At 46.9% G+C, this 21,060-nt stretch overlaps 1 protein-coding gene across 4 annotated transcripts in view; it reads right to left on the reverse strand.

The window, feature by feature from the left end:
* The window catches only part of LOC147464898 (nucleolar protein), a 231,415-nt gene that overhangs the window by 61,634 nt on the left and 148,721 nt on the right, over positions 1 to 21,060 (reverse strand). For 3 of the 4 annotated variants that reach the window (XM_086517029.1, XM_086517031.1, XM_086517034.1), the window contains exons 19-22: positions 13,225 to 13,321; positions 5,525 to 5,653; positions 5,365 to 5,451; positions 5,088 to 5,196 (exon numbers count right to left, since the gene is read on the reverse strand). In XM_086517029.1, the coding sequence (XP_086373155.1) occupies positions 5,088 to 5,196; positions 5,365 to 5,451; positions 5,525 to 5,653; positions 13,225 to 13,321 (422 nt within the window). The remainder of the gene's footprint in view (positions 1 to 5,087; positions 5,197 to 5,364; positions 5,452 to 5,524; positions 5,654 to 13,224; positions 13,322 to 21,060) is intronic. The other variant, XM_086517036.1, reaches the window with a different exon arrangement.

Raw genomic sequence — 21,060 nt, forward strand, 5'->3', positions numbered from 1 at the left:
TTCAAGAAATGCTTATGTATGATAACAGGCCTACCGAGGCTCCTGTGGGATATGGATGGACTGGACCAGGGATACAGGTTCAGAATCCAGCAGGCTTTGCAGCGCCAGCAGGTCCCTCTCAGCCCTCTCAGCAGTTCATGGGACACTACCCAGCAAGTCCCTCTCAGCCCTCTCCGCAGTTCATGGGACACTACCCACAGCCCCAGTTCCAGTACTTCACTCAGCAGGGGTCTCAGGTCCGGATGCCACACATGCAGAGCCAGAGTGTTCCTTGCTGTGACGGTGTTGCTGGTGCACACCGCCATGGTTGCGTTACTAGGCGTGCGGAGTTCACTTTAGGGCAGCTGCTCCCATCTGCTGTGCAGCAGATGGCTGCTATAACCACAGGAAACCGGGTTATGCAGAGCACAGTACAGCAACCGCATAGTTACACAATCGATCTGATGGCTCCTCCTGATCCAGATACTTCTGGAGCAGCAGTGGCGACGACACTTTCCCTTGGGTGACAGGACTGTGCTCTTACCCCACCTTTCATTGTACATATAGTTACTTTTTGCAGTTTTATTCAGTTTTGGCTCACCGAGACGGTGACCAGTCTTGTGGCAGGCAACCTGTAGCAAGCTACAGTGTCACTTTCACAGGACACAGTTACAGTTAGTACAGTTGGTCTGGTCTGTTCACACTGGACAGACACTTGGGCAATGACACGTGGCAGGGATACGGATGGTGGCCTAGTGGACAGGTGGCCAGGTCACACTTAGCTGGCTGACATTTATGGGCCGTTGGTGGCTCTTTATGATTGTATCTATGAGTAGTAGCCGTTGGGTCATTATCATCATCTTATCTTCTACGTAGTCGGAGAGAGAGTGTGTTACACACAGCACTGCTTCACCATCCCTGCACATCTGAGCCTCGACACCCCATTTGTACCTGTGAGTCCTGGGCTGGAACTGAGTGTGCCGCCACGCCAGAGTCTGTACATGGTTCTTTGAGCTAGTCGAGTCCACATGTTCGGTCCGCTGTTGTGTCTCTGTTGTTATCCATTGTTTCTGTGTTTCACTCTGTTTGAGAGAGTTTCCATTTGTTTGAGTGAGATTGTCACGCACATTGCACTGAGGGACACCCACACTGTAGAGAGCACGGCACATTATCCGCGCTACACTCCTGTCGTAGTATCTCCTCCGAGTGTCCAGTGTCTGCTCTAAAGAAGCAATGATCTGTCTCTGAGACTGGCTAGCCTCTCCCCTCATCAGGCTCTCTCTGTGTCTGCGCAACTCGAGCAAAAATAGACCCAAGCATCTCTGATCCTCGTACCGCATGACTTTGGAGAGTGGTCCGAAGCCCTCTCTGAACAAGCAGTGGAAGCGGCCAAGTATCTCGTAGCAGACAGAGCAGTGGCATCTGTAGTGCAACTCTCTCATGCTCCATGTCACACAAGAGGCATGTCCTAGCCTCTGGCGGTACGCCACTATATCTCCCAGTCACGAGCCGCAACTCGAGTGAAGATGTGCGTATCTGGCCAATAGCACATCGTATCCCATGAGACAAGTGGGTGTCCATGTATTTGGGCCTCATCACAAAAGCATCCTCTATACGCTGGAGAAGACGCTCTCTGTAGAAAGCCATCTTCCTGCCCAACTCCTGTGTTGGCTGTATCCATGTCCTCCTAGTGTCTAACTGAGTTAGGTCTTGGCGGATGAGCCTGGTGATCTCGGACTATGTAAGAGTTAGAGAGGGTGAAATCCAGTGAGTATTGGAAGGGGGGCAATCTGTCTATGCTTAACCCATGCGCCTGACACCATGATGTCATCTCCCCATACCAGCATGTTGTATGTCCCTGCATGGCTAATTGTCGAGAGGACTCGAGTACTAGGCGGGCATATCTGTCTCTGGGAAGTTCCCACATGCAGTGTATCAAAGAGACAAATCTGGTGAGCGCTGCCACCGCTAATGGGGGGGCAGCTAGCTCTACCCGGATAATGGCACGTGGTACTGAAGCCTTGGCTCTAATGAGCCGCGAGATCATAGAGACTAGTGGCTTCTCCATGTCCCCCCATCCATCAGTGCGACCTGTCCTCCCATGATGGTCCAATGAACGTCCCCAAATCTCAGCTCCATAGAGCAATGTAGAAGCCACCAAAGTGTCAAAGAGCGAGTTTCGTTTGAAGCTCTTGAAACTGAACATGTGAACATGTGAACTGAGAGAGAGAGAGAGAGAGAGAGAGAGAGAGAGAGAGAGAGAGAGAGAGAGAGAGAGAGAGAGAGAGAGAGAGAGAGAGAGAGAGAGAGAGAGAGAGAAACGAAACGAAATGAAATTAACGTCTTCAAAAGGCCAAAATGGCCTATGAGACCAAAAGGTTACATGTGGTGAATCTAATACCAGGACTGGGTACAAAAAGTACAATGAACTGAAAAGAAAATAGTGGGTAGGGTGGGGTGAAAGCTGATACAAAGGGAACACAAAGGGTGAGCTGATACAATGGACCTCTCTGACAATCGAGGCATCATATACATATACATCAGTATCCAAAAGGCTATAGAGATTCAATGTCCTCCAAGGCAGGCACTCTGTCGGGGGGACGGCTCCTATGTCGCGCAAGTATGGTATGGATCCTCTATCGCAATCTACGTCGATGTCGAGAGGGCCCCATCATCCGCGGGCAATGAGGTTGCCCCAACTCTATCACCTGATCAAGCAGTATGCCTTTGGTGCCTCTAGTGTTGTTATGTTGTGGGGGCTGCTCGAACTCCTCTGTCTGCGTTTGAAAGAAATCTATAATCTTCCGTTGTCGCTAGATCTCTCTCATTGTGCCCCTCTTCAAGAGCTCCCGTCTGTGTTTTTGCAAATCTCGAGTAAGTATAATCCGGGGCATCTCTGATCCTGGTATCTCATGACTCTAGAAAGTGGCCCAAAAACCTCTTTGAATAGACAATGAAAGCGGCCTCATATCTCATAGTATATTGGGCAGTGACATATGTAATGTAGCTCTGTCTTGGGCTCTATCTGGCACACCTAACAAATCCTGGACTCAACGGGTATTCCTCTAAATCTGCCTGTCTCGATTCTCAGAGAGAGAAATAAAATGAAATGAAATGTTATATTAGCGTCTTCAAAAGGCCAAAGTGACCTATGAGACCAGAAAGTTACAATGAGGTGGATCTGATACAAAGTCAGAGTCAGAGTAACAAGATGACAAAATGACAAAACAAAATACTATGGAATCCTAAACTGCTAGGTGTGGACTAAGCAGCTAAACAGCTAGCTGGGATAGCTAGATCACAGGAGATCCAGCATCGGTCGCTGGCGGATATCATCAGTCTCCTCCATGGTCAGTAGTCTGACTGGGCATCGTGTATGTCGAGCCAAAGTGACCCGAATCCTCTGATGCAGCCTCCATCGATGCTGTGTAGTCCTCCGCAGTCATGGGCGTCTCGATCTCCCCAGCTGAGTCGCTCGGTCGATCAGTATGCCTCTGGTGTAAAGCGACGAGTTGTGTTGTGGTAGTAACTCCTCCGGGTGTCCAGTGGCAGCTCTAAAGAAGTCTGTGATCTGTCTCTGAGACTGGCTAGCCTCTCCTCTCATCAGGCTCTCTCTGTGTCTGCGCACCTCGAGCAAAAACAAACCCAGGCATCTTTGAGCCTCGTACCGCATGACTCTAGAGAATGGTCCAAAGCCCTCTCTGAACAAGCAATGGAAGCGGCCTCATATCTCGTAGTAGACAGGGCAGTGGCATGTGTAGTGCAACTCTGTTTCAGGCTCGATGTCACACAGGGGGCATGTCATGGCCTCTACTGGTACTCCGCTGTATCTCCCAGTCTCGATCCGCAGCTGGTGTGAAGATGTGCGTATCTGGCCAATAGCACATCGTATCCCATGAGACAAGTGGGTGTCCATGTATCTGGGCCTCGTCACAAAACCATCCTCCGTAAGCTGGAGGAGATGCTCTCTATAGAAAGCCATCTTCGTGCCCAGCTCCTGTGCTGGCTGTATCCATATCCTCTTGGTGTCTAGCTGAGTCAAGTCCTGGCAAATGAGCTTGGCGATCTCGAACTGTGTAAGAGTCAGAAAGGGCGCATCCAGTGAGTACTGGAAGGGAGGCAATCTGTCTATGCCGAACCCATGCGCCTTAAACCATGAAGTCATCTCCCCATACCAGCATGTTGTATCTCCCTTGATGGCTAACTGTTGAGAGGACTCAAGTGCAAGGCGTGGATATCTCTCTCTAGGAAGTTCCCGCATGCGGTGTATGAAGGAGACAGATCTGGTGAGCGCCTCAACCACCAGGGGGGGCAACTAGCTCTGCTCGTACAATAGCACGTGGTACTGAAGCCTTGGCTCTAATGAGCCGCGAGATCATAGAGACCAAAGGCTTCTACATGTCCCCCCATCCATCACTGCAGCCTGTCCTACCGTGATGATCCAGTGAAGGTCCCCAAATCTCAGCTCCATAAAGCAATGCAGAAGCCACCAAAGTGTCACAGAGCTAGAGCTTCGCCCGAGGCTCCTGAAACTGAACCTGTGAACACATCCTTTCCAATCTACCCAATGCTGCATGAGCTCTGGTCAATCTAGTCTCTGCTGCCCTCCTCAATGAAAATGCTGGCCCACTAAAAACCACTCCAAGGTAAGTGTAAGCATCTGTATACTCCACCTTCTCCTAGCCGTATGTGAAGGTGGGCACTGACCTCCTGATCCACTGTGGGGTGGTATTAAATACCATGACCTTGGTTTTACCAAGGTTGACGGTCAAACCACTTTCCTGGGCAAAACTATGCAAAGCATCCAAGTGACGTTGCATCCCTCCGGAGAGTCGGAGATCAACACAATATCATCAGCATATAACAATAGTGGAATCCATGTCCCTGTCAGCTGTGCACCTCTATCACCATCTCTCTCAATGTAGTCAGAAACCTCATCTACATACATACCAGATAGAGCAGGGGAGAGAGAGAGAGAGAGAGAGAGAGAACGAAATGAAATGTTATATTAACGTCTTCTAAAGGCCAAAATGACCGATGAGACCAAAGAGTTACATCACGGTGAATCTGATACAAGGTCTGCATTAAATAAAGAACAAAGAGACAACCTGCCGCTTTCACCTCTGCTGGAAATAGGACTCGATGAGGGTGTGCTAGCTTCCTAGGTTGAACTTTCAAAATAATGTCGAAAAGATTCAATGGTGTGCAAAATAAAGACTGTTCCAAAATACAAGCCATTTAGAATCGTCAAAAAACTATAGAGTGAAGAACCCTTATTTAATCATGTTGCAAGGACATAAACTTGAAAAACCATTTGTACTGATCACATAACGTTTCTTGCTAAACAAGTAACAAGAATTTTTTGCACAATCCAACCGCACTTACTGGCCATCTTTCTGGAGTTTCACCCTTGATCAACTTGTCAAGTAGCTCAGATGAAGTCTTTGCATAGGCTACCACCCGTTTTAGCAGCTGAATCAAAATTCAAAGGATAAGTATCTCTCTCTGCAAAAGAGTGACAACTTATTAGAACAAAGAATCTTACCAGTTTATTTGGAGAACTAGCGGTCCAAGTCTGAGACTTTAGATCATAGGGAGCAGCAATAAACATTACAGCTCGCTGTAGGGCTGCATCCTCTCTAAGCTCCTGCTTCCTCGTCTGGCCAAACTCATCCTGTACACAATCATTCCTTCATGACTCCAGAAAAGAAACTTAAACTTGGCACAACAACTCAAAGATGTAACAAATGTCCGTATTGCAGTATCTCCATCCCTAGCCCATAAACTTCATCTGGAACATTTTAAGGATATTAAAAAGGTGAAAAGTGAGCAAAATGATCTTGATAAGGAGTCAGCTACTACAGCCAGACTTCATCTCTCATACATAGTCGTTAAGTAGTAATCAATATATAAATACCTTCCGGTATAGTTTATGAACAGACATAAGACTGTCATGCATAGAAGATAATTTAACAAAGAAACTGATTAATTTTATGGAGCTTCTCTGTTTATAAATGCAAAAAAGAGATGGTAATAGCTCCAAAATCAGACTCAAAAGCCTCATAAGTATGACTCCAAAAAGAGGCCACAAAAAGATTGAAATCAGCTAGAATTAATTTTCTGTGTAGATTTAGAGGGTGTGCGCTTTGAAAACCACATGATGCGATGTATGCCAAAAACTACAATACAAAAGAACAGGGTACCTATGCAATGCGCTTAGGGTGGCTTGAAGACTCATCACTGCCTAAGCAAATACCCATGAATCCTATCTCTCTATGTAATCGGGCTTCAGGCCAATCTCAACCTCTCTTGGAACTCGTAAAATCTCCTCAAACTGCCCATATGTCTGTGGGACACGTCTTCGCCTTAGGGAGTTTCACGCACCTGTCCACACTAGGTTTCATAAACATCTCCAATTTGAACACTCATTGTAGTCCATCTCTGTTAGTGGGTCGTCACGACGAACGTCTGTAGCATAGCTATCTGGCACTAACATAATAATGTCAATACTCAAGGAAGTTACTTGGGATGGGGCATGGAGACTCTTTAAGGTTGTCAATCTTAAGAAGTGAACCTAACAAGCAAACGCATAACCTCAACAAGCAAACCACCATTCAATGATTGAAAATCTGCGTATGTCCTATCTCACCACTCGGTCATCAAGTCATTGCGATGACTAAGCAGACTTAAATTGCCATGAAACTTTAAGGAAAGTTATATTAAGTCTAAGTGGACAAGTCTACGAAGTCTGGTCACAATCTGAACAAGGTACCAAAATCGCGATACATCATGTACTAAGTCACAAAAGGTACAACAAGAGAGCCCAACCAGATCGCCCTAAGATATAATAACTCTTTCCTATGGTCAAAATGTCAAAAAATGTTGATTTAAGCACTCAAAAACTGAAAATTAGGCTGGCAGACGTGTAGTCACAAACCTCGATAGAACTTGAAATGCTACACTTGAATGAAAGAGCACGGAAAGAAGAACACAATACCAGTTTCGGAATCAATATGGAATTACCCAATCATTAGGAAAGTCAATTACAAATCTAAGTTGCTTGGTCGCCTGAGCGTACGTACACAGAGTTCTCCTTTCTCCATAAGATAAGCCTCCTTTTCATACTAAGGTTGTTGTCTTTTATACCTAAGCCTTTCTAAATGGCCGATCGCCGGCTTACATGGGCCTTTACAAATATCATGAAAGAATTATAACTCACAAAATCGATCTATCACTCTAGAATCAAGATTTATACAGAGTATAGCTACAGTAGCTCGGAAAAACAACAGGATACAAATATATATAAAAATGTGGTGTCCGGCTAGATAGATATGGTGTCCAGCTAGGTGAGTGCCTACATGCTGAAATGGCCAAACACTCCCACCTTTTTAGCTTGTTGTTAGGATTGTCGTCTGGTTTGTCTTGAAGGTTGGTCTTTAGCTCTAAAATTGCTTTGTAGTTGATGACACTTCCCCCTTCCTTGAGTGACTTATATCTGCTTTGCTTTGGTTGACACATAAGTGGGGCGTCTGTGGTTGAGGCAGTGTTGCATTTTGTTGCGCATTTTGACTCTTAGACCACAAAAAATATTACTTGAAGCTTTGGAACTAACGCCTCGCTCATTTAGTGGCTTAGCTGCCCCACTCTGACTCTTATGTCATGTATTTTTAATGGCGACTTGGATATACCTATTCAAGGCCAGAAACCCAATTCTATAGGTCCTTGAGACTTAGACCTCGTTCATTGTTTTGATCTTTGGATGCCACCATTTTGTCCACTAGGTTTGAATACTTCTGGGCATCTTGATTTGTTTGTCGTATGTTGACAATGCTTTGTGAAAGAGGTTCTACGATTGTAGTAGGGATTGATAGAGCCTTTTCTTTATCTCCCATGAGAAATGGTTGGCAATATTTGTGCGTTCTCTATAATTGAATTTCGAATAGCAATTTTGAAACCCACCTTGTTTGTGGTCGCCATGTGACCCTCTTTTGCATTTTCTCCTTTTGCTCAATGACTTGATCAACACAAGGCTTTGGTATTGTAATGTGCAGCGGAAGTGAATGATAGTGTATGTTGAGTGCTCAAGATGAGTGATCAATGTGTGCTCAAGGTTCCTTTTACTGAAGGAAAGGGGGAGCCTTCCTTGACTTAATGAGAGATTGTGCAATGGACCAAAACAAAAGAGAGAATAGAGAAAGTGTTGTGTGTGTGTGTGTGTGTGTGTGTGTGTGTGTGTATGTGTGTGTGTGTGTGTGTGTGTGTGAGAGAGAGAGAGAGAGAGAGAGAGAGAGAGAGACTGGATGGGAGCCTTCACGCGACTGGAGGTTCTCATTTCAGTTCGGGCTTGCTCAAAGACTGTACCCTCCCTGTTTTTTGAGATACAGGCGAGGGATGCTTACACCGAATTGCAGTTGAGGCCGTGCAGGTGGCAGAGTGCTATTTTCAGAGGATTCGCGTGGTGGGCATCTATGGGAGGACTTGTGTCATAGATCCCGACCCAACAGCTCTTGAGACTGGCCACTCGAGACTGTGGGCTTGGGAGAGGTGTCCATTGGCACGAGTACAGTGGTAGAGTGTTGTTTTCAGAGGATTCGTGTGGGGCATCTGTGGAAGGACTTGTGTCATAGATCCCGACCCAACACCTCTTAAGACTGGCCACTGGAGACTGTGGGCTTCGGAGAGCTGTCCATTGGCACGAGTACAGTAGGATCCTCGAGAGTGGTTGTGGAGGGACCCCTTCTCCTCCATTGACCATCGAGGTGTCCCTTTCTTTCACTACACTGTTCGGCTGGGACGTCACATACTGGCAGCACAGAGAGAGGCTCGTCCTGCTGCAGCACCTCATTGGTAGGAGGAGGGTCTCTCAGCTGAGTTCTTGACAACTTTTTGGGAGAGGTTGTGGGACTCCAGACAGTCGAGGCGAGTCACTTTGTTCTAGTGGCTGGTTGCACACAGAGCTACAACACTTGGGAGTTGGCTAGTACGTAGTGGTCTCTCAGCCGCATGTGCAGCTTGCGACCATCTTGTGGAGAGTCAGCGTCACTGTCTTTGGGACTGTCCTCTGGCACAACAGGTGTGGCTTCATGTCCTTCGGCTGATGCCAGCTCTTTCCACTGCTCGGCAATACACTTGGGGGGTAGCTACTTGGTCCACTCTCACAGGCCCAGTACTTCAGTTTGAGCTCTCTTCCACCAACAGGATGATAGTGATGCCCATAGCCGTTTTTCGGCTCTCTGTAATTGCCATAGTGAGTTATCTCACCCTATCAAATCACTCAAACACTGTGGTTACCCTCACCCTTTCACTGTATATAGGTGCGTGTGAGTTAGGGGACTTTTCCCATATCTCCTTACTGAAATAAAAAACCCTCAATTAGCTAGTCATTGGGCTAGTTGAGCCAAAAAAATAAAAAATATAAGTATATTATGGTCCATGCGTATGTAAATATTTCTTTGTATATAGGGCCTAAATAAAATATTTTTTCATAATTATTTTGGTATTTATTTAAATATTTCTACCTAGGTGTGTGTTATTATTTATGCTCTGTACATTGCCTCACCATTACCACAATTTTTCTTACCATTTTTCATACTCTTTATTCCATATAGAAATATTTCCATGTAAGCTTCTCTTATATTTGGTGTAACTCCACCCCAACAAAAATCCAAAAAAATTAGTTTTATTTATGTCTATATTTTTGCACTATTGTGATTTTTCCCTTCCTACATCTATTTTGTTTTTTTTCTAAAAAATTAGAACACCAAAAATATTTATCTTTTTATGGTAGCCTCATAATGAGAGAGATTTCTTTTGACCCCTTTATATTTTTTCCATTTATATTATTTATATTTGACATGTACATATTTTTTAGACCCCTCAATATTTGATTTTCTTAGTTGTACTATTCACTTATATCATGATCTCAACAATATCTTCAATTATAGACCTACCATATAAGGTCAAGGGTAGGTGGCATGCATACATGCACTATGCAGGGCTCACTCTTGGAGGTATTCAAAAGAATCATCCAAAGAAGGACCCCACAAGAACCTTGTGCAGTGGAAAAAAACGGTCGGTTTTGCTGAATTTTTAAAGTTCACTTGCTCTCCGAATTTGAAAAGGTGATACAAACAAAAGTTGTAGCTCGTGGGCTGAACTTTTGCCTCAAATTTTTTCATATTTTTTTGAGCTACGAGCTGTGAGCTATGATTTTATTAGTGGACCCCAGTTTTCCCATGCTATGCAACCACTCTCTCTTCCACTTTATCATTTTCCTCTTTCACACACACTTCTCCACTCATCATCCCCACCTCTCTCACCACTCCTCTCTGCACCCTACTCACCTTCTCCTCAACCTTGAAGAATAAGAGAAACCATGGTGAGCTCATACCTCCCACACACAATTCCATTCCAAAATTGACCACCTAGTCTCATGTTTCCTCCTCCAAATTACCCATATCTATCAAAAAAACCACAAAATTCAGCCTCTTCTCTTAAAAGACAACATCATGGTGGTTGATTACTCAGCTTCAATTACCTTGTCTCTCAAGGAAGGTCAAGAGTGGAGAAAAAATGTACCGTCAAAGCTAGTGGACCGTCAACAAGCGTCAAAATTGGCCCTACTCCAGACACTTGGAGCATCAACCTTGTAAGAAATCCACCTTTTCTTACCTCTTAAGAGTTTTTTCTTCCTTATTTGTATCCTACATGGATACTCCCATTGTAAATATCCAATTCCATTTGTAAATTAATACTAACTCTACTAACACTAACCCACTATGAAAAGTCCTATCACCTCCATTTCTCTCCTCTCTCTTTACCCACCAACTTCTTGATAATTCCAAGCAAAAGAAATTAGATAAATTGCTGAAAATCTAACCCAACCATGGTTAGAGGAGTAACCCTAGCCTTCAAAATTGCTATAAAAGGAGGGTGTAGCTAACACAAAAGGGGGAAGCCATAAGCAAGAGCACTATGCTATAGCTTGAGAAGCCAAGCTCAACCTCTCTAGAAGGAGCTCTTGAGTGGAAGCTCTTTGTCTTATGCATGTGCATGTGTTGTAATAGGGGATTAGCAAGGGAACTCTATGCCATTGTAAGAGAGAGAGTGATCATTCAATTGAGAGTAGAAAATCTATCATTTCTCCTACTAGTGTAAGCCCAACATTTGTTGAATCAAGGAGGGTGGATTTGGACTAAGCTTGGATACTTTGTCTCCCTTCCAACGTGAAGTAATGGACAACAATGATGCGTAAGTGTCTTGGTGTTTTTTGTTAAGTTCTTGATAGCTTGTCTCTGGTGTTGTCATCAATCTAGCCATAAATCCCACATACTGTAAGAGGGCGACAGGGTGGAGAGGACTCCCCTGGCCTTAAGACAGTGATTGGGGTGGCTTTTCTTGTGATGTGTTGTGGTGAAATTTACGCAAGCTATGTTGAACAAATACTAATCTCACTTTGATTTGTCATGACAGATTTGTAAGAAGGTATTAATGCAACAAGCACCCCCTCCCCCTTTCTCTCTCTTTCTTAAATATATAGTTGTGTTTGCTTGATCATTGCCGATACGTTTCAAAGCAGCCCGAGCTCTCTCTCTCTCTCTCTCTCTCTCTCTCTCTCTCTCTCTCTCTCTCTCTCTCTCTCTCTCTCTCCGCGTCCTAGTTCGCATGCAAAACTAGGTGGTGCCCCAAATTTATGTAGGGTTAGGTTGCGGGTTTGTGTGTGTGTTTGTTGTTTTTTTCCAACCCCAACCCAATTGAGCAGCATGGGAGCCTAGAAGAGTGCTTGGAGGCCACTCTCCTTGTTGCCCGCCCCAGACCGCCTCAATGCAGGGGGGTCGACCTACACTCCAGCCTGCTACACAGCTTATTCCGCAAGAGTGGTGCCGTGAGAGAGAGGAGTGTTGGGAGCTCATCAGTGGCCTAACACTCTAGTTCATTTGGCGGGCCCGTTGCTTCCACATCTTCGAGGCTCGCCCTGTACCACCAGCAGAGACTGTTCGGAATCTTTGGCTAGAGCTGGTCCACACTCTCGGAGGACAGTTCGAGAGACTCCAGGGCAGTTCCAACCGCATGTGGGAGCGTAGAGAGGCTTTCCTTCGACTCTGGCGTCCTGAGCCTTTTTTCACCATGGTCCAGGGTGTGCTCAAATGGCACTACCGTCCACCTGTGTAGCTCTTCCCTCCTCCCATCTCTTGATCTAGCTCAATTGTACATATGTTGTTTTTTCATTGGGAGAGTATCCCCTTCATTATTGTTGTAGCCCTCTCTTGTAGAGGAGGTTGTAGCCCTATGGGCAGTTTCATTCACTAATAGAAGGATCTTTTTCTCGGGGAAAAAAAAAATGAAACACTTTTCCTTGCACAGTGTAGGGTACTAAGACCAAGCTACTCCAAGCTATCTCACACCTGTCTCAACTGCTAGAGAAAAAGATAGAAAACACATCTCAAAAAGTGACAATGTCCACAGAAAATAGTTGAGTGTCTTGTCATGAAGAGAAGGGTCCAGCTTGATGACATCGATTATAGGAAATCAAACTCAAGAAACATCCTCAATAAGATGAGAGGGAGAATAAAAATTTGTTTTCATCATAACTCCATTTAACATTAAAACAACGGCAAAATGCAAATCTTAAGGAGAAATTTATAGACGTGCTCAAACAGGACACATCTTTCAGGAAAGACCTCCTACAGAGAAACGTCCTTATCCTTTCAAACCCTATACAAGTTCCCTTGTCCTCTGGGATTTTTCTACATTCAATATGACCTATTACCTCAGATCCTTGAGCAAAACTTTGTCAAGCTTAAAGTAAAAGAAGAGATCGGGAAGCCCTTATCTTCATCTGAGAGCATCCCAAAATTTTCTTTCTTGATCTGGCTGGAATTTAGGAGTTGATCGATGAAACATTGAAGCAGCCATCGCTGATGAAGCTTTTAGTTCCACTACCCTTGCCTAATATAGTTGACTGTTAGGACTAGTTCTAGATGCTCACAAACCACAAAAAGTTGATCGGCATGGTGTTGGTGAATAAAGTAGTTGAGGCGCACATGTACCAAGTAAGTTTGACAGTTGACTCATGTAAATTTAATACCCATCATTTATGCAGAACTGTCCACAATTTCTAAAGAAGTCAATGTAACCATCGGGCCCACACGCCTGACTTCACGTACCACTGCTTTCGTTCCCAGGATAAGAAACTATATAATTACAGCAAGGGGCATGCATTGAACTTGGATTGTATGTTCTTACCATGATAAAAGTATACTCTTTTCCGGTGAAATCTCCATTTATATCCACAACCAGGGGTGAGAAAGCCCAGTCATAATTCCTTAGCAAAAGGAGGAACCTGTCATAAACCAGATGCCAACAAGATCAATGTTTATAGCAGAGTGATGTGAAACCAGTTTGTAGAGACAATCTTCGAAAATGGTAATGATAAATGACATTGACAGAAATCTATGCATTCGTTACTCATCAAGGTGGTTCAGAATGTCCTCTACGTGGCGTATATGTACGTACTATACGTCTATGCTTTGGTATGCGATTTGACTCTAGGTGTGTCTCTCCAAATGTAGATCTCTCTCTCTCTCTCTCTCTCTCTCTCTCTCTCGCGTGCGTACCTGCTGCACCAGCGCCCTCCTGCTGCACCAGCGCGCGTACCTGCTGCTGTGCTGCTCCAGGCACACTACTGCTGTACTGCGCGCTGCTGTGTCACACCAGCTGCTCAGCGCGCCCACCCCACCTGCACAGCACCCCCAATACCCGCTTATACCAACCTGCTGCTGCTGCTGCTGCTGAACTGCCTCTCCTTGCTACACTCTTCCCCTCACGCAGCCCCTCCCCCCCCCCTCACGCAGCCCCTCCTCGCCCCCCATCACGCAGCCATCTCTCTCTCTCTCTCTCTCTCTCTCTCTCTCTCTATCTCTCTCTCTCTCTCTCTCACACACACACACGGATACATACCCACACACACACTACACACATACACGCATACACACACGTACTCCCTCTCTTCCCCTTCTCCCCTCTTCTTCACAATATGAAGAGAGGGTAGCTTCGAAGACAACCATGTCTTCCCCCATCATCAAGACGCCGACATCGACAATGAAGACAACCTTCATGCTCACGAACAAGAGGCTTGCACAATTGGAGAAGGACATGAAAGAATGGTGGATGGAGAGAGAGATATGGAGGGAGGAGAAAGCCACCTTCATCAAGCTATGGAACGAAGAGAAGGAGGACACGAGAGCGGAAATCCAAATCTCAAAGAGGAGAAGGAGAGAAGGGAACAGGAGAACGAGAAGGAGAGGGAGAGATGGAGGAAAGAGCAAGAAGAGATGAAGGCACAAATCGATCTCCTTCATGCTTCCATCACATCCCTCACCCCCGAGGAAGGAGAGATTAAAGAGGAGGCTAAGGAAGCCCTCAAGGAGGAGATCACCAAAGCCCTCACCGCAAGCATTGAGGACAAATTAGAGGCCACCAAAGAAGGATGGGTCGAAGTGGTCAAAAAGAATATCAAGAAGGTAGCAAGAGAGGAAGCCCAAAAAGATGAGGTACTCATCGTACACACAACCATCGAGGAGGAGAAGATGCGACAAGCTCGCCGTCTCAATGTGCGAGTGACCGGCATCAAAGAAGAAGAAGGGTCTACACCCGAGAGTGATGGGAAAGCTTTATGCAAGAAAGTGGGATACAAGGAAGAAGAGATCCCTTTCTCCAAAGTTTGGAGAGCCGGCAAAGATCCAAAGAAGAGAGCTCTCATCCTCCAATTCGCCTCCGAGGAGTCTCGAACTTCTTTCCTCCGAAAGAGGGTCATCTTGAGAGGGCTAGAAGGCCCCCCGATTTATCTTGATGATGACCTCACAAAGACGCAACAAGATCACCGTCGCGCGTGCATGCCTAGAGTCCACCAAACCCGCAAAGAAGGGAAGAAGGCAGTATATCGCGATGGTAGGGTTATCATTGATGGCAAGACCATCGCATAGGGACTCGCGGCCTGTGGGACACACGAGGAGATTCATGTCACGGTTTGGAATTGCAATGGAGACCTATGGACACACCCAGAGAGACTTGAGGAGGTGATGAGAGGTCGAGACATCATTCTACTTACAGAGACACACGAGAGCCCAGAGAGAGGGTTACCACGGATACATGGATTCCAGTGGGAGTCTCTACATCGGGGATGTATGCGCCAGCACACCACTCGCGGCTCAGGAGGAGTGGCCATACTCTTTAGACAGGGGCTTCACAGCAGACTACAGATTGTTGCCCGGGACCCACAGGCCCGCTACATGTGGATTCGCCTCGAGCTCTCATGAGACAGGATCGTCTACATTGCCCTTTGCTACTTTGCTCCCACAGGCTCCAGATTCGCCCCTATTGAGCAGGAGTCACCGTACGCATGCCTCACGGAGGAGATTATGGAGTACTCCACACTGGGTGAAGTCTTCCTTATGGGAGACTTCAATGCTCGTACGCGCAGTGAGCAGTGTGAGGCATATGACCACGAGGACCCAGAGGCACTACACACTCTAGATGAGGAGGCTACTATGAGAGATACAGCAGACAGAGCTCCAGTCACAGCCTACGGACGACATCTACTTCGACTTGGCTCCCAGCACCGTCTCGTTATTTATAACAGGATGGTCCAGTGGCCCACCTCAGGGGGCCTGACTTGTATGCCACATGGAGTTACAGAGGGAGGGGGGAGTACAGTCGACTATATTCTGGGACCCAGGGAGGCTACACACCTTGTCACATCCTTCACCATTCCACCCATACCCATCGGAGCCGACCACACATACCTCTCTTTCTCCATCACCGGAGATACCATCCCACACAGCTCCACAGCACACACTCCACACACCACCATCCATTTCACACATGAGCTAGCCTCTCTTTACTCGGCCGAGGTCGAGCATGGCCTATGCCTCCTCCACCCATCCACACCACTCTCAGTTCTCACATCACATATCTCTTCCGTTCTCCACACTTCAGCTATTAGCTCTTTTCCACACAGGACGCACTCCCCCCCCCGGGACTATGCCTCAGAACCGCTGGTATGATGATGAGTGCAGAGAGCTATACCGACGCCTCCGTGCACGGCAAGCCTTAGGAGAGATCACAGAGAGAGAGGCCAGACGGCATATGAAGACACTGACACGCCAAAAGCGGCGAGCATTCGAAGAGGCAGAGGAACTTGAGCTATACCGCCTATTCATGAGCATGGATAGCGCGACGGCATGGCGCACCCTGCGCGAGCCACGTCCGACTACAGCTATTGAGGATCCACAGATATGGCATGATTATGTAGAGCGACTTTATGAGGTGCGAGGGCAGCCTCCTATCCCACAGCCACACGAGCCACGCCCCACGTGCTCCTCCTTCTTTACAGCAGAGATGGTAGAGAGGGCCATACGCCGCATGCAGCACAGACGATCAGCTGACCATACTGGATTACAGAGTGAGCACATCATTTATGCGGCCTCCACTATAGCCCCGTTGATTGCACATGTCTTCAACCGGGCTATAGGGGAGGGCTTCCCAGAGGAGTGGACACAGCACACCATAGTGCCTATCCACAAATCTGCCGACACCCTGGACCCAGGGAACTACAGGACTATCATGATTGGCCACACGATGGCCAAGCTATATGGAGCAGTACTTGAGGCACAGCTCAGCTGCTACGCAGAGACCGAGGGTTTACGAGCTCCAGGCCAGGCAGGTTTCAGACGAGCTTTCTCCACCACTGATCACATCTTCGTTCTGCGCTGCCTCATTGATGGGGCAAAGGCGCGGAAGAAGAGGCTTTACTGCTGCTTTGTGGATTTCCGCAAGGCCTTTGACACAGTCCCACGCGAGAGACTCTTCGAGCGCCTTCACAGCATTGGGGTACCAACAAAGATGATTTGGGCCATATATGCTCTCTACGAGAGGGTGACGGGTCGAGTTCGTTGCCAAGGCGGTTTTTCAAAGACCATTGCTAGCACCATTGGTGTTAAGCAAGGATGCCCACTCTCCCCGACACTCTTTGGGCACTACATCGACGAGATCTCCGACTACATACTGCGAGCAGGGGGAGAGGGGAGCGACTTGGCAGGTACTCCGGTCCACATCATGTTATATGTTGATGATATTGTGTTGATTTCAGAGTCACCCGAGGGCTTGCAACGCCATCTTGAGGCCTTGGACGAATTCAGCACACACAGGGGGTTGACTGTGAACCTTGGCAAAACCAAGGTTATGATCTTTCACACATCCAGTGCAGTGAGGAGCGCTGCCACCTTCACAGCAGCAGGAGGACAGGTTGATGTAGTCACCTCCTATGTCTACCTTGGCATCACATTCACCAGCCTACCAGGACCCTTCACTATGAGGCAGGCTGCTGCTGACAGGCTCACCCGAGGATATGCAGCTCTGACCATGCTAGAGCGGAGATGCCACTAGGCACACTTTCAGGAGCCTCGCACGAAGGGGTGGCTTTTCGACACCTTAGTCACCCCGGCCTTGATGTACTCGGCGGTAGTATGGGCACCAGGATTGACAGCTGACCAGTGGACACAGCTTGAGAGGCCACAGGTATGTATGATCTCACGCTTGCTCCGCAGCAAGAAGACAGTGCCACATGACATTATTAGAGCCGAGCTCGCCACACCACCTATGGTTGTAGAGGCACTATTCCAGACAGTCTGCTTCATCCAGAGGATGAGAGAGCTACCTCCTGACAGACTTACTCGTAGAGCATTTGAGGCAGCTATACAGCTATCAGAGAGTGGGCATGAGAGAGCATGGTACTCACAGGTCAGAGCATGGTTTGAGGGCCACGGTCTTGACATGGAGAGCCTACCACCATTCCAGTACGACCCCCACTCACCATATGTTCACCTTTCTCGCAGTGAGAGGAACTTGGTATTGAGACAGGATCTGTGGCAGCTATACACTAGGAGAGTCTGGGAGTCACCTGGCTTGGGGACGAGGATGTCAGATTACAGAGACCAGTTTCTCACCATATTGTCTGGGGGGTTCATACAGAGACCACGCTATATGGACACATACATGCCACATAGCTCACGGGTGGCGATTGGTCAGCTGAGAGTGGCTTCACACAGGTTAGAGATTGAGATCGGGAGACATACTGGTGTCCCCAGGGAGGAGCGAGTCTGCAGAGCCTGCACAGAGGAGGTGGAGAGTGAGGAGCACTTTGTATGTAGATGCAGAGCATACACTGAGATCAGAGGCAGGTATGAGGCCTTATTCAGAGGACAGCCCACCCTCCGAGAGATCATGGACTCTCGAGAGCATTCTCATGATTGTACTACCTTGAGCATATAGACATGCATATACCCCTAGAGATAGAGCTCCATCCCTCCTCAGATACTCCACTACCTACATTCAGTTCAGTTTTGTATCAGTTTTGTTTCATTTGTCTTTCCGATAGACGGATGACATACACACCATGTACATTTGATTTGTCTCATAGGCCGATTTCGGCCTGACATAGACGTTAAAAATCTTTCTTTCTTTCTTTCTCTCCAGCTTGCAAGGACATGGATTCCGTTGCTATTATATGCTGATGATATTGTGCTCATCTCCAATTCTCCATAGGGGATGCAGCGTCATTTGGATGCATTGCATGGATTTGCACGGGACAATGGATTGTCTATGAACCTTGGTAAGACCAAGAAGGTGTTTAACACCACGGTGCAGTGGGTAAGGAGGTCCGCCCCCTCTTTTACATATGGTCGAGAGACTGTGGAGTATGCAGATACATACACTTATCTTGGGGTGGTTTTCAGTGCTCCAGTATTTTCCCTGAGGCGTGCAACAGATACGCGATTGACCAAAGCCTATGCAGCATTAGGGAGACTTGAGAGGATATGTTTGCAGGTTCAATTCTAGGAACCTCGCACAAAGCTTTGGCTCTTTGACACTTTGGTCACTTCAGCCATGCTGTACGGAGTGGAGATATGGGGCTCCTCAATTGATCACCATAGCAGAGCCAGCAGTACTGATGGATGGAGATGTATGGAGAAGCCCTTGGTGTCTATGATTTCTCGGATGATTAGGGCCAAGGCCTCGGTACCACATGACATTGTTAGGGCGGAGCTCGCTGCCCCTCCATTCGTAGCGGAGGCACTCAATCGATCAATTTAATTTAAGCATAGCACTTGGGCTCTCCCTAGAGACAGATATGCTCAATTAGCACTAGAGTCTTTGCGACAGTTGGCATTGCAGGGAGATAGATCATGTTGGTATGCAAAGATCGCATCTTGGTTTCAGTTACATGGCTTTAGTATGGATTGGCTACCCCCATTTCAGTACTCTCTGGATGCACCCTCCATCTCCCTCACTAGGGCAGAGATTACCAAGCTCATCAGATAGGACTTGATTCAGCTGGATATGAAAAGGACATGGATCCAACCTACACGAGCTAGGTACGGTACGAAAATGACTTTCCATAGAGAGCATCTTCTCCAACTCACAGAGGATGGTTTTGTGATCAGACCACGCTACATGGACACTCATTTATCCCACACGATACAATGTGCTATTGGACAGATACGCACATCCTCACATCAGCTGGAGATCGAGACAGGCAGATTTAGAGGAGTACCCGCTCAGTCCAAGATTTGTCAGGTGTGCCAGATAGAGCCAGAGACAGAGCTACATTACATATGTCACTGCCCAGTATACTATGAGATACAAGGCCGCTTTCACTCTCTATCCAGAGAGGGTTTTGGGCCACTTTCTAGAGTCATGAGATACCAGGATCAGAGATGCCTCGGATTATACTTACTAGAGATTTGCAAACACAGAGAAGACCTCTTGCAGAGGGGCACAATGAGAGAGATCCAGCAACAGCGGAAGATTACAGATTTCTTTCAGTCACAGACAGAGGAGTCCGAGCAACCCCAACACCATAACAACACCAGAGGCACCAGAGGCATACTACTTGATCGGGCGATAGAGTTGGGGCAGTCCCGTCGCCCACGAATGAGGGGGCCCTCTCGACATCGACACAGATTGCAACAGAGGATCCATACCATACTGGCGTGACATAGGAGCTGTCCCGACACAGTGCCTACCTGACATTGAATCTTTATAGCCTTTTGGATACTCATGAATATGTATATTGTCACAAATTGTTGACGTGTCGAAGCTTTAAGAATGGAGCAAACTTACAAATGCCGGTCGAGGGGCCTAAACCCTAAGAAGAACAAGTAAAAAAGGAAGAAGTCCTACCAACTTGTGGGGACCCCGTCCGATGTGGCCGCAAGTGACATAAAGGATTAAAATAAAGCAGGACCCACACACACACACACACACACACACACAGAGATAAGGCTAGCGGAGTAGCAAATGACGTGGCAGCTATACGGAAACCCGAAAATTCCGTTGATTGATGACGTGGCAGACTGTACGGATTTCCACGTTTTGCGATGGCTGCTGACGTGACAGTTGTACGGAATTCCATGATTTACCTTGGCAGCTTTTTGGCATTGCTTTTGGACCAAAATCTTTTGAGTCTGAAGGCTTTTCATGTAAACTACTTTTCATACGCCAAGGGCCTTTAAATATGTGCTCAGGGCTCATTCTCTGGCATGCTTCCTAGAGAAGGTGCAGAGTCTGGAGTACCGGCTTGTACAGCGTTGATGCAATATAAACAAATACCGGAAGGGGCACCAAGGTTTAGGGGTGAAATTTTGCCCGCCACTCCGTGTCGCTTATCGTCTCTCTCTTTCAATTCAGTTGTTATTTAAGTGCTAAAACTTTGTTCAGTCTGTTCTTTTCTATTGGCGCATGGTGCATGTCTTGTGACAGTGGTATCAGAGCATCAGGCGTGTGCTTTTCTGAAAGCATACTGGTCCTACAAAAGAGCAGACAAGGCTATTGGAATTTTATTTGAGGTAACTTCGGTCTTCGACTCCGGAGTGGCTAAAAGGGCTATTGGAATTTTAGAGGTGTCTTCAGTCTCCAACTCTGGAATGGCTAATAGGGCTATTGGAATTTTATTTGAGGTATCTTCGGTCTTCGACGCCAGAGTGACTAAAAGGGCTATTGGAATTTTATTTCAGGTATCTT

Source organism: Adiantum capillus-veneris, chromosome 1 (assembly GCF_014529385.1).
Source record: "Adiantum capillus-veneris isolate H3 chromosome 1, ASM1452938v2, whole genome shotgun sequence".
NCBI lineage: Eukaryota > Viridiplantae > Streptophyta > Polypodiopsida > Polypodiales > Pteridaceae > Adiantum > Adiantum capillus-veneris.